We start from the raw sequence: 14041 nt of genomic DNA on the forward strand, positions 1-14041 counted from the left end.
AAAATTCAGATCATCCCACTTTTTGTATGTCTTTTATTGGAAACATTACTGCCTTAAAGACTATAGTTTTTCAAATACTTTTTAGTATATATAGTTTGTACATCCAAGACAGTTAGCTTTACAACAAATACATCAAGAAGGCTAAAACATCTGGGTGATGCAATGTATTTTGTGGCAATTTTAATGTGCTTTAAAGTTAACATTAGATTTACAATTCATCATTGCATCATCAGTAAATTATCACAGTACAGAATTATGAACTAACCAAGTCCACACTGATTCCTAAGAAAGACATTTCATTCTTCTTTGCTGCAAATAGAGGAACCCCAACTTCTCCACTGTACTCCTGGAAAAATTCCAATGGATCTTTCTTCTGCCCTGTGTGTACTTTCAGATCCTTCCTAAAGTAGGGTGACTAAACTTAGATGTAATACTTCAGTTGTGACCTAACCAATGCTTTACACAGGTGCAACATAACTTACCTATTTTTATACTCTGGAATTCCATAAGTCTCAGGATCTAAATGGTTTTAGTCACCACTCAACAATCCCTGCCACTTTAAATACCAATGACCATAAACAACCAGATCCCACTGTTCTTGCACAACCTTCAGAAATATACCCATCGGCCTATCATATCTCTCCTTATGCCTTCTGTCAATGCAAATGAGTTTATGTTTTTCTCAATTAAGTTTCATCTGTTCTTTCAATTCCATTCAACCCACTCATTTATTCGTGTAAGCCTCAATACATTCCTCACTGTTAATCACATTTCGAGGCTTTGCCTCATCACAAATTGGGAGATGGTACCACAAGTCTAACTCATTAACAAACTTTAAAAAGAATGGTAAGCTGACAATTCTTTAAAAAAATTCTGAAAATTTTAAACAAAGTAAATATTTCATATCCATACCTGCATCTGCATCATATGAAGCTGTTTCTCTTCCATCCTCCACAATCTTTCCTGGAAGAGTCAATCTGTTTTCAGAAATGAAGAGATATTTTAAGTTACTAAGCTAACACAGTACGAAATAAAATATAGTTGCTAATATACTCTAACAAAAATAAAACTGTTACAGAAATTGCTAACAGGATTGATGCAACTCTACAAATCCTGCATGTACGGAAAGCTATATCCTAGGGTAGGAGTTTCCAACCTGGAGTCCATGGACCTCTCAGTTAGTGGCAGGGTCTACAGCATAAAAAAATGTTGGGAATCCCTGGCGTAGGGTTTTCAAAGAGATGGCTGCAAACAAATCATGTGCATTGGCTTTGTTTTATTGCAGCTCCAAAGGTTTTAGAACAGTCCAGAATACTGAATATGAAATGTAATTCGGCTGTTTCAGAAAGCAAGCAGAGAAGAACGAGTCAATTGGAAGGATAGCAAAAGGACATTATCAAATTAAATCAGAATACCATAAGACCGTAAAACAAAGGAGCAGCAGTTGGCCATTCAGCCCATCAAGTCTGCTCCACCATTTTATCTTGAGCTGATCCATTCTCCCATTTAGTCCCACTACCACCCCCCCCCCCCCCTTTTCTCATCATAACCTTTGATGCCTTGGCTACTCAGATACCTATCAATCTCTGCCTTAAATACACCCAATGACTTGATCTCCACTGTCGCCTGTGGCAACAAATTCCATAGATTCACCACCCTCTGGCTAAATTTTTTTTTTCGCATCTCTGTTCTGAATGGGCACCATGCAATCCTCAAGTCACGTCCTCTCGTACTAGACTCCCTCACCATGGGAAACAACTTTGCCACATCCACTCTGTCCATGCCTTTCAACATTCAAAATGTTTCTATCATTTCCCCCCTCATTCTTCTAAACTCCAAGGATTACAGTCCAAGAGCGGTCAAATGTTCCTCATATGTTAACCCTCTCATTTCCATAATCATTCTAGTGAATCCTCTCTGAACCCTCTCCAATGTCAGCAGATCCTTTCTTAAATAAGGAACCCAAAACTGCACACAGTACTCCAAGTGAGGTCTTACCAGTGCCTTACAGAGCCTCAATACTAATCATTATGGATTAATGAAAAGAAAATAATTTGGAAAAAATGATAATTCTGACACCACCTCTGCTTTTTCCCTTTCCACAGATGCTGCCTGAGCTGCTGATACATTTTCTGTTTATATTTCATTTTTCTTTCATGGAACAGACCCTTCAGCCCACGATGTTAAGCTGATCTGGGGGGGCGGAGTTTCAAGATGGCAACGTAGACATCTGCTTTTTAGGCGCTCTTCATTTTTTAAACTATAATCACCCTTTAATCAAATCTTTTCGTACTTAATTACATGGGCTGATATTTACGATTTACTTCTTTTTTAAAATAATACTTGATTTAATTTTTTCAAACTTAAAATGTCTGTATCTAAGAAATCGTCTAAAGACCCTCTATCTCTCGATGTGATCTCTAGTCTTCTGGACACTAAACTGGACACTAAACTTGCAAGTCTGGAAAATAAACTTACTGCAAAAATGTCTGAGCTTGAAGAAGTCGTTAGATCGTTTGATACCAAGCTTCAATCGCAGGCAGCAGATATTGAACGGCATGAAGAAAAGTTTGCGAGTCATGACAAGTTAATTTGTGAAAAAATACGTACAATCGAAACATTGGAGGAGAAGGTACGGTCGACTGCTAAAATAGTGGAGCAGAATAAGTTTAAAATCACCGATCTTGAAAACCGATCTCGCAGACAGAACTTGCGTATTATCGGATTTCCCGAAAATGTTGAGTCTGGTGACTTAACTGAATATCTCTCTAACTTATTGTGGGAAATTTTTGGCGAGGACGCTTTGCGGGCTAAACCTACTATTGATCGTGCCCACAGAGTTTCGAGATTGTCGGCTGCGAGAGACAAGCCACGAGTGTGATTGTCCGTCTCCATTATCCTCAGGAGAAAGAGCTTTTAATTCGATTAGCTCGTCAGAAAGGTATGATTTCTCACAGAAGCAACAAGTTTCGTATTGTTGAAGATTATTCATTCGAGGTGATGAGGGCGAGAATCGCTTTTAAACCAGTGATGGCAGAGATTCATTCGATTGGACTTAAACAAGCTTTAAGATACCCAGCGAATCTCAGATTTACGTTGAGTGATGACAGTCAGCGCTTCTTTAATACTCCGGAAGAAGCGAAGAAATTCATTGAAGAATATCGGTCTTCTAGTACAATTTGAATTATGTGTTATGTTGAAGAATTTTTGGAGAGAAGATGCCATTTTGTTTTAGGCTTTAACTTATGAAGCTGCGGTATAGCTTTTTACTTTGGTCTGTAGACCTGGTTTTTTTTTTATTATCATGATTTACAGATGCTCTTTTAATTTTACTATAATGTTTTTTTTCTTAATTTTTTTCCCTCTGGATTGGATATACATGTTAAGACTTTGTAATAATGATTTATTTTTTAAGATGTCGTTTCTTCTTCCCATAAGACTTTGCTTTCTGTAAGCATTTATTTGCTTGTATTTGAGAATGGGACGAATGTTTTGAATTTTTGGACCTTTTTTTTATATATTGTAGTGGTTATTGAATCCTTTTTAAATCTTATTTTGATGACCTTTTATAAAAAAATTTTTTTTAACAGATTGGTGAATTTACATTTATATTCTGTAATATGGTCTTTTCAAAATGTCGTTTCTTCTTCCCATAAGTCTCTGCTTTTGAAACATCATTTTCTTATATTTGAATATGGAATCTTTTTTTAAAGGCATATTACACTATTTTAAACTTCAATGGTTATCCTTTTTTATTAATGATCTTTTGCTTTTTTATATTATTTTTTCATTTTGATTGATATATATTCTTTCTTTTTACAACCCTGTATTTATATCTGGGTGTTATATAGTTTCTTTTTTCTTTCTTTTCATGGAGTTGCCATCTTGAAAATGGGGGTAATATTAGTATTAGTTTGTGCGCCTGCCGCTTGGCTTTTTCTCGTGGGGTTGGGGGAGGGGGGTAGGGATCTTTTTTCACGCTTTTGCTTTTATTTTTTTGCTTTTAATTTATGGGCCGACTTTAAATTATTAATATTGTTGAGGTGTCATGTTCTCCGGTTGCTCCTGAATCATTTTTCCTTCTTCCTGAATTATGGGTTATGTGTCTTTTTAACCTTTTATGATATATACAATTAATATTGGCATGATGGATAAGTCTATTAACTTCATCTCTTGGAATACTAATGGTTTAAATCATCCAATTAAACGTAAAAAAATATTTAAAGTATTCCATAGACTAAATGCTAATATTATCTTTGCACAGGAGACCCATATTAGGAAGGAGGATAATCAACACTTTTTTAGGTTCTGGAAGGGTCAACAATTTCACTCGAATTGTACCGCCAAAATTAGGGGTGTGTCTATTTTTATAGACCCCTCAATTTCGTTTACACATCATGAAATTACTTCTGATCCACAGGGCAGATTTTTGTTGATAACTGGTTCACTTTTTAATCGAAAAGTGGTTCTAGTTAATATTTATGCTCCAAACTTTGATTGCCCTGAATTTTTAAACGTTTATTTACTTCCCTTCCTAATCTAAATGAATATATGTTGATAATGGGTGGAGATTTCAATTGTTGTCTGAATCCTTTGATGGATAGATCTAAACCTATTCGAATTCTTCCGAATAGATCAGCCTTACTTATTAATTCCTTTATGGTTGATTCGGGAATTACTGAAATATGGCGGTTTTTGAACCCTAAAGATAAAGAATTTTCGTTTTTTTCACATATCACAGTTATTCTAGAATTGATTATTTCCTTATTGATCATCGTTTATTAACAGATGTTACTGATTGTAAATATGATTCTATTGCCATTTCGGATCATGCACCTTTGAAGTTATCTATCAAGATTTCGGACGTTTCCAATAATACTAGATCTTGGAGATTTAACGCTACTTTGCTTCAAGATCCAGAATTTATCACCTTCATAAAACAGCAAATTGACTTGTTTTTCTCAACAAACTATACTGAAGAGATTGACAGAGGAATACTTTGGGACTCTTTTAAGGCTTTTATCCGTGGACAAATTATCTCATATTCCGTTGGTAAAAGAAAACAAAGATATTTAGATATTGCTTTATTAGTGGATAAAATTAAAGAAATTGATAAGATTTATTCCGTGACTCCTACCAAAGAACTTTATAAGAAGAGAGTTGAGCTTCAAATGGAGCATAGCTTATTATTATCTTCTTCAATTGAGAATCAATTAATTAGGACCAGGGCTCAATTTTATATTCATAGTGATCGAACTGGTAAATTGTTAGCTAACCAATTAAAAGCTATTTCGACTAACCGACAAATTATTAAAATTCGTAAACAAGACGGTAATCTGACTACTGATCATAAAGAAATCAATAATACTTTTCAAGATTTTTATAAATCTTTATATCAATCAGAATTTGATGGCGATCTGTCCATGATGGATAATTTTTTAACAATTTGAATATTCCCAAACTGACAGATGAAGATCGTAGCTTGTTCGATGCTCCTATTTCTATGGCCGAAATAGGAGAGGCTATCTCATTTATGAATTCAGGTAAAGCTCCTGGTCCTGATGGTTATATTATAGAATTTTTTAAAACTTTTTCTTCTTTGCTTTCCCCTTGGTTATGTGAAATCTTTAATGATGTATTTGTTAAGAAGAGATTACCCCAGTCTTTTTATGAAGCTACTATCTCTCTAATTCTTAAAAAAGATAAGGATCCTACTTTATGCGCATCTTATCGCCCTATATCGCTATTAAATGTAGACTCTAAGATTCTTACAAAAATTTAGCTATTAGGTTAGAAAAGTTACTATCACAGATTATTTCAGAAGACCAAACTGGTTTTATTAGGAATCGGTATTCCTTTTTTAATGTTAGAAAATTGATTAATATAATTTATACTTCATCACCTACAACCCCAGAATGTGTTATTTCATTAGATGCTGAAAAAGCTTTTGATAGAGTTGAATGGACATACTTATTTAATGCTTTGAGAAATTTTAATTTTAGTCCTAATTTTATATCATGGATTAAATTAATATATTATAAACCTGTTGCTTCTGTTCTTACAAATAATTACAGATCCTCTTTTTTTCAATTATCTCGTGGTACGAGACAAGGTTGTCCCTTAAGTCCTTTATTATTTAATATCGCATTAGAACCTTTAGCCATTGCTATTCGTGAATCTCCTAATATTTTTGGTATTACCCGTAATGAGAAGTTATACAAGTTATCACTTTATGCTGATGACTTGTTGTTATATATTTCTGATCCTGACAGGTCTATTCCCGCTATTTTATCCTTGTTGGCTCAATTTGGTAGTTTTTCTGGTTTTTAAACTAAACTTGGAAAAGAGTGAATTATTTCCTTTAAACGCGCAGACTTCATTGACTGACAGGATACCATTTAAAGTTGTTACTGATAACTATCTATTTAGGTATAAAAATTACCAAGAAATATAAAGATTTATTTAGATTGAATTTTTTACCTATGCTTCATCAAATTCAACAACTTACTACAAGATGGTCTCCCTTATCCTTATCATAAGTTGGTCGGATTGATGCTATTAAAATGATGATTTATCAAAATTTTTATATTTATTTCAAGCCTTACCAATTTTTATTCCTAAATCTTTTTTTGATAACATTGATTCAAAAATTTCCTCATTTGTGTGGCAAAATAAAAACCCCAGGTTAAGTAAAAGGCAATTACAAAAATCTAAAAAAGATGGTGGTTTAGCTTTACCTAACTTTAGATTTTACTATTGGGCGAAGAATATTCGTAAATTAATATACTGGAAATTAGATTTGGATTCACCATTGTGCCCACAGTGGGTAAATTTAGAATGCAATGATGCACAGGGATATTCTCTGTTCTCCGTTCTTGGTTCTTCTCTTCCTGCTGATTTAGTTAAATTCAATAAACAGATATCCAACCCTATTGTCAAACATACATTACGAATTTGGTTTCAATTTCATAAGTTTTTTACTCTGAAAAACTTTGTTCTTGATAGCCCTATCTTACTTAACTTCTTTTTCAAACCTTCTTTGACAAATCAAGCTTTTAGCATATGGAAAAGGAAAGGTATAAAATGTTTTCGTGATCTTTTTTTTGAAGGTAGTTTGATGTCTTTCGACCAACTTTCCAACAAATTTAAGTTACCTAAATCTAATTTTTTTAGATATCTACAAATCAGAAATTTTTTACATAAAGTTCTACCATCCTTCCCTAATTCAACTTTGATAGATTTTTCATATTTGATTTTTACCTTAAATCCTTATCAGAAGGGATTAATGGCTCTTATTTATAATATGATTATGAAGATACAACCAGAAATATCAGGTAGAATTAAACAAGAATGGGAAAAAGAACTTCAATATAATATATCAACAGAAAAATGGGAAAAATTTTACAAATGGTTAATTCTTCTATATGTGCTAAACATGCTTTAATACAATTTAAAGTTGTACATAGAGCTCATATGTCTAAAGATAAGCTTGCTCGATTCTATTCTCATATTAACCCTCAATGTGACAGATGTCATTCAGATGTGGCTTCATTGACCCACATGTTTTGGTCATGTCCCACCTTATACAACTATTGGAAGGACATATTTGCTACCATTTCCTCAATTTGGAATATTGATTTACAACCTCATTTTATTACTGCAATTTTTGGTATACCAAATGAGGATGGTAATCGGTTTTCCTTCAATTAGACGAATGATCGCCTTTGTAACATTGATGGCCAGAAGGTCTATATTACAAAATTGGAAAGAAGTAAATCCTCCTACCACGTTTCAGTGGTTCTCTCAAACTATTTCTTATCTGAGCTTAGAAAAAATTAGAAGCACTATTTTTGACTCATCAATTAAATTTGAAGAAACTTTCACACTTTCATATGAATTAATTTGGCCTCTTCCAGACCTTCTCTGTTTATTCTTGTTCTGATATGGAGTTCCGGAGTTTTTGACACTATCCTATACATATAAACTGTTATTATTGCCCATGTTAGTTTAGTTTAGTTTTTTTTTCAATATATATTTTTTTCTTGTAGTTTTTAAAAAATTTTTTTTCTTTTGATGATTATTCTTACTTTTTTCATGTATAATTATTATAGGCTTGATTGATTAATGTACTATTTTTTTGTTGATATTTTAATAGGATATTGTTATCTTATTATTAATTCAACTTCAAGTCTAGTGTACTTATAACCTATTCATTATTATGTTATGTTTTTTTTATATATGAAATTCAATAAAAAGATTGAAAAAGAAAGAAAAGAAGCTGATCTACACAAACCTATTCCATAATCAGTCCAACCCTTTCCTACTACGAAGCTCCTAACCCCTCATTTGCCTCACATCAGTGTGCCTGTACAGGAGTCTCTTAAATGCCCTCAATATATCAGCCTCTACTGCTTGCCCAGCAGTCTGTTCCAAGCACTCATGACTCTCCATGTAAAAATAAATTTTCCTTTCTTTTTAATTAAAAAATCTTTAAACTGCACAATGTGATCAATTGCAAATTAGTCTTTATATTTCTTCCAGCAGCCAGTATAACTTGGACCGCTTGTGATTTTCTTCTCACCAGAGGCCATCCTTTCAAAAACTCAATACTCAAAAGTATTTTTAATATTTTGTGTTGATATTTCACCAGAAAGAGTGTGGGAATGAAAAATTCTAATGCAAATAGAGTTACAATGAAGTTCTGAGGTATTGTGTACACCTTTTGCCTCTTTCTCAAGGAAAATTAAATTTGTATTAGAAAGGTATCACAATGTTTCTGGACAAATCTTGGGTATAATTCTCCTGCCACTGGGCCTACATTCCCAGAGAAGCAAACTCATGAAAAGACTAATTCTCAAAAAGCTTCATAAGGAATACATTTCCCCAGTGTGCAATCTAGTATTTGGGATTTCAGTCTTACAACAAAGGATGCTCATTTAGATCTGACACAAACGGAATTCTTTAGTGAACCTGAGAAAGTCTGCAGATGCTGGAGATCACAGACACAGAAAATGCTGGACGAACTCAGCATGTCAGGCAGCATCCATGGAAAAGAATAAACAGTTGACGTTTTGGGCCGAGACCCTTCTTCAGGTCCCAAAGAAGGCTCTCAATCCGAAACATTGACTGCTTATTCTTTTCCACAGATGCTGCCTGACCTGCTGAGTTCTTCCAGCATTTTGTGTGTGTTGTTTTGGAATTCTTTAATGTTGACCATGGACGCTCACAAGTTTACTATATTCAAGATGTGCATTTTAAAAAAATGTGAAGAGACACGTCAATAATGAGAAGCTGCAGCTGAGATACCGGTTCACCCAAGATCTTAGAAAAACTACATAATTGCATCATTTAGTAGCCTCAGGAATCCCAAGGTATTTTACAGCCAAGTGCTACAGTGCTGAAATTACAGCTGCTCCTTCCTACATGAGAAAATCCCAAAAAGCAGTAACAACACCCTACGGCTAGGAGACAGATTTATAAAGCAGGAATAAATACATGATTTAGCCTGTTGCTTTTCCTAATTCTAATATAATTTTCTCACTGAAACCACACCACTGTTGTACCTACCTTAAGAAGTAAGGCTTGACATAAAATTTGAAGTCCACTCCATCAATGTACAAGTCAACTTCATTAATTTTTGCATAAGGGATATGGATTATAATAGTGAGGAAGTTAGCATCTTGACTTAATTCAAAATTGGGAGTGATCATGACTATTTCAAATGAATGCGAGAGAAACTGCAAAATCTGTAAGAAAACACACCATAACATTAAGTTAGAATGAGAGTTGAGATGCAAATGAAATAAACTTTAAATGCAAAATGAAACAGGTTATCAATGCCAAGGTACAATGAAGTTTGAAAATGTTAAAGCAAAAACAAGTGAATAAAGATTAAAAATTGAAGATTAAGAAGCAAAGAATATCAAGTCATTTTCATGTGCCATGCTTCAGGGAATTTTCACCTCTATCTCATTCATAAGCTATTTGGTTGAATAATCACTGGTGACACAGTGTAAAAATCACTCTTTGCCGGTAACATTGCCTGTAGCATGTGTAACAAGACAAGTTCAAGCAATGTGTCACGGCGTTGTTATTCCTCGATGGTTCTGCTGATCACTGTGCTGTCCGTGTGGTAGTGAGCCACGCTCAACACAACAGATAGGCTGCTGATCCACATCAACGTGCGAGTCATTCAGAATCACACTGATATAAATCAGTCTTTGCTGTGGAAAAGGGAGAATAAGACTCACGAGGCACTGGTAGATGAGCTCAGTCTTACTTATCACTCAGTCTACAGTGAAATGGACGTAAGTAATCTCAGTGCAATTTGTAGGTGATGATAACCTCAAACGGGTGAGATGCTTGCAACATTACATCGGTGAGTTTGGCTGAGGAGAACACTGGAAGTGGTTTGAGTGCTCATGTCAAAAGAAGTACGATGAAAATTTAAACTCAATAGTTAAATAAAAGATCCTGCATATTGGTGGGGAAAAAAGGAGCCAGAATAGTCTATTTGATATATCCTGTAAATGAAATGAAGGCACCTAGGAATCTAGGATCCAAACTGGGGGAAATTGCACATGTTAAATGAAAGCAAAATCAGGCATCACCGAGATACTTTTCCACATCACTGACCACATTGGAGCTAATTTTGGTGAAAGCAGCATCCATCCCAAAAAAAAAATACACCACAACCTAAGCCAGCAATGCCATTCACTAAATCTGGCAATGCAAGCTTAATAAGGCACTTCTTATAAGCAAAGCATCAAGTTCATTTCAAGGGGAATAGAGTTGAAGAGTGGTGACGTCACATTGGGCTTATATTGAAATTTGGTTTGACCATGCTTGAAAGGGTTGTAAAAACACAAAATGCTGGCAGAACTCAGCAGGCCAGACAGCATCTATGGGAAGAGGTAGTGACGATGTTTCAGGCCGAAACCCTTCATCGGGTTGAGGCCGAAGAAATAGTAGGTTGGGAGCAGAGAGAAAGGCTCTCGCTGAACTCCCGTCAAAGAGAAGATCTGAACTTCTTCAGTGTAGGCATCACTGGAAGAGGCTTCGTAGTAGTGAATTCAAAGGCAACACGAGTGAATCTGCAGATACTGGAAATAAATAAACACAAAATGCTGGCAGAACTCAGCAGGCCAGACAGCTTCTATGGGAAGAGGCAGTGATGATGTTTCGGACCGAAACGCTTCATCAGGAGTGAGGGCTGCAAACTGAACTGAGGAGAAAGGGTTGTCAACTGTTCCAGCCTCCACTGAAGCAGCATTATATATACTGAACAATAACAGAACTGGGAGAATTATCAGTCAAAATACTGAATATCACCTGAAATGAGAACTGTCTACAAATGCCAATTAGTGAGATGTTGAAAAAAATCAATGAGAGGCTTGAAATTTTCAAAGTGTGAAATTACGTAAACAGACACGCCTGAGGAACTGAACATTTTAATTTCAACCTACAGGTGAGTCAGCAGGGATACTCCAGATTAGAAAACGTTTTCACTTGTTGGGCAGGACAAGAACTTGGGACCAGAATTAAAAGATAGCAACTGAGACCTCCAATAATACAGTCAGGAGAAATTTACTAAGCCAGACAGTGGAATTTCATAGGGATTAGTAGAGATGAATTGTATGAATGTATTCCAGAGCTACACAAATTCAAATGAAGAAAGGGGAAAAAGTTATTAGTGGACTTCAACAGAGAGTGTTGAGAGAAAGCACAAATGAAGCACAAAGACCAGCATGGACCTCTTTCAGCATTGTAAAAACTGCATCCATTTTAATCATATGCTTACGATTTCAACTCTATTAATTGTAAAAGGTCCAACATCCATAATTAGATATTAGAAAACTGCTATATATTAGCAGTCACCCCTAAAAAGAGATTGAGTGGTGACTAAATTCTGGCAGGATGTGCATTATCATTCCCAAAGGCCTGGGACTGTCAATCAATTTTGCTCTGCAAGAAACCTGACAAGTACCATTAGGTTTTTGATTGGTGATTAAATCTCAATTGACTGTAACATATCATCTTGAGTTTTCAGATCCGATGCAGTCCCAAAGGTTTTCTCTGGGGAAAGTGGCTGACTGACAGCTCGCTCATCAGCCAACAGAATTATCTGATAGGCAGTGAAGTGGATATTTCACCAACATGCAATGAAACAGCTGATAGACCCAAACTGTGGCATAAATTTGCTGTGACAGATGCTGGCCCAGGCTCAGTATCACATCTGAACTCTATTTTGAAGAGAGCTAAGTTAAAGAGTCAGACAGTATTCGCAACTGGCAAGTTTTATTATTTCAGTAAACCAGATAAATAGATTATAACCAAAACCACATTGCCTGACAAAAGGATTCTGGTATATGAAATCTGGCAGGAAGCAAGCTGGATAGTGAGCAAATCACATTAATGCATAATGCTTGCATCCAGGCAACATTAGTTCACGATATATTATAGACCTAACATCATACATCAGCCCAGTAAAAGCAGCTTTCAGCCTCGGCATCAAACATGAGACCCTATCACTATCTGGGTTAGAAGGGTTGGGAGCATTTTTTTTTGACAGGGCAAACTCAAAGGTTAAGGATATTTGCTGATGAATTTGAATTTGATGCTCATCTTTCATTCCAACATCTTTTTTTTTTTTTTTTTTAAATAATTTTTTATTGCATTTTTAAATGATTACAAAGTATGAAAAAAAACAATGTATATAACCCATACCCCCTCCCCTTAACCCCTCCCCCCTAACTACCCCTTAGAGAAAAAAAAAGAAAAAAAGAAAGAAAGAAAGAAAGAAAGAGAGAATGCCTGGTGGTTGGAAGATCTCCACATGCTCCATGGAGTTCGTAATAATTTTAATATGTATATTTATTTCTTTCCCCTAGTAACCAATTGTTTCATCTTAAAAGCATCTATATATTTAATCCTGTCTTTTGTAAATAAGGGCTCCAAATTTTCAAAAATGTTTCATATTTATCTCTTAAATTATAAGTAATTTTTTCTAATGGAATACAACCATAGATTTCTTTCTTCCAAGAATCTATACTTAAATGTGAATCCGATTTCCAAGTAACTGCAATAGCTTTTTTGGCTACTGCCAATGCAATTTTTATAAATTCTTTCTGATACTTATTTAGTTTGAGTTTCGGTTTTATCCCTTCAATATCACCTAGTAAAAATAATATTGGATTATGAGGAAATTGTGTTCCTGTAATTTGTTCCAGTAAAAGTCTTAAATTTGTCCAAAAAGGTTGAATTTTAGAGCAAGACCATGTCGAATGTAAAAAAGTACCAGTTTCCTGGTTACATCGGAAACACTGATCCGATAAATTTGGATTAAATTTTTTTATTTTTTGTGGTGTAATATATAATTGATGTAGAAAATTATACTGCACTAATCTTAACCGAACATTTATTGTATTTGTCATACTGTCAAGGCATAGTCTTGACCAATTTGTTTCTTCAATTTTAATATTCAAATCACTTTCCCATTTTTGTCTTGACTTGTGGACTCCTTGCTTAATTACCTGTCTTTGAATCAAATTATACATGCAAGATACAAATTTTTTGATATTTCCTTTTTGAATTAAAATTTCTATTTCATTAGATTTCGGCAATAACATTGTTTGACCTAATTTTTCTCTTAAATAAGCCCTTAATTGAAAGTAACAAAATAAAGTGTTGTTTGATATTTTATATTTATTCTTTAATTGTTCAAATGACATTAATATACCTCCTTCAAAACAATTCCCTATATATCTAATCCCATTTTGAATCCAATTATATAAAAGTTGATTGTCCATTGTAAAAGGAATAAGTCTATTTTGAATTAAAGATCTCTTTGCTAATAAAGATTTTTTTATCTCATCATCAACATTTATCTTATTCCATAAATCAATCAAATGTTTTAATATAGGAGATTCTTTCTTTTCCCGTATCCATTTAGATTCCCATTTGTATATAAAATCTTCTGGTACATTTTCTCCTATTTTATCTAATTCTATTCTAATCCATGCCGGTTTATCTTTCTCGAAAA

General features: G+C 34.4%; 1 protein-coding gene across 1 annotated transcript in view; it reads right to left on the reverse strand.

The window, feature by feature from the left end:
* shq1 (SHQ1, H/ACA ribonucleoprotein assembly factor) overlaps positions 1-14041 on the reverse strand; it is a 138167-nt gene that overhangs the window by 94208 nt on the left and 29918 nt on the right. The window contains exons 2-3 of the mRNA XM_059944336.1: positions 9568-9746; positions 913-977 (exon numbers count right to left, since the gene is read on the reverse strand). Of these exons, the coding sequence (XP_059800319.1) occupies positions 913-977; positions 9568-9710 (208 nt within the window). The 5' untranslated portion in view covers positions 9711-9746. The remainder of the gene's footprint in view (positions 1-912; positions 978-9567; positions 9747-14041) is intronic.

Source organism: Hypanus sabinus, chromosome 19, assembly GCF_030144855.1.
Source record: "Hypanus sabinus isolate sHypSab1 chromosome 19, sHypSab1.hap1, whole genome shotgun sequence".
Classification (NCBI taxonomy): domain Eukaryota; kingdom Metazoa; phylum Chordata; class Chondrichthyes; order Myliobatiformes; family Dasyatidae; genus Hypanus; species Hypanus sabinus.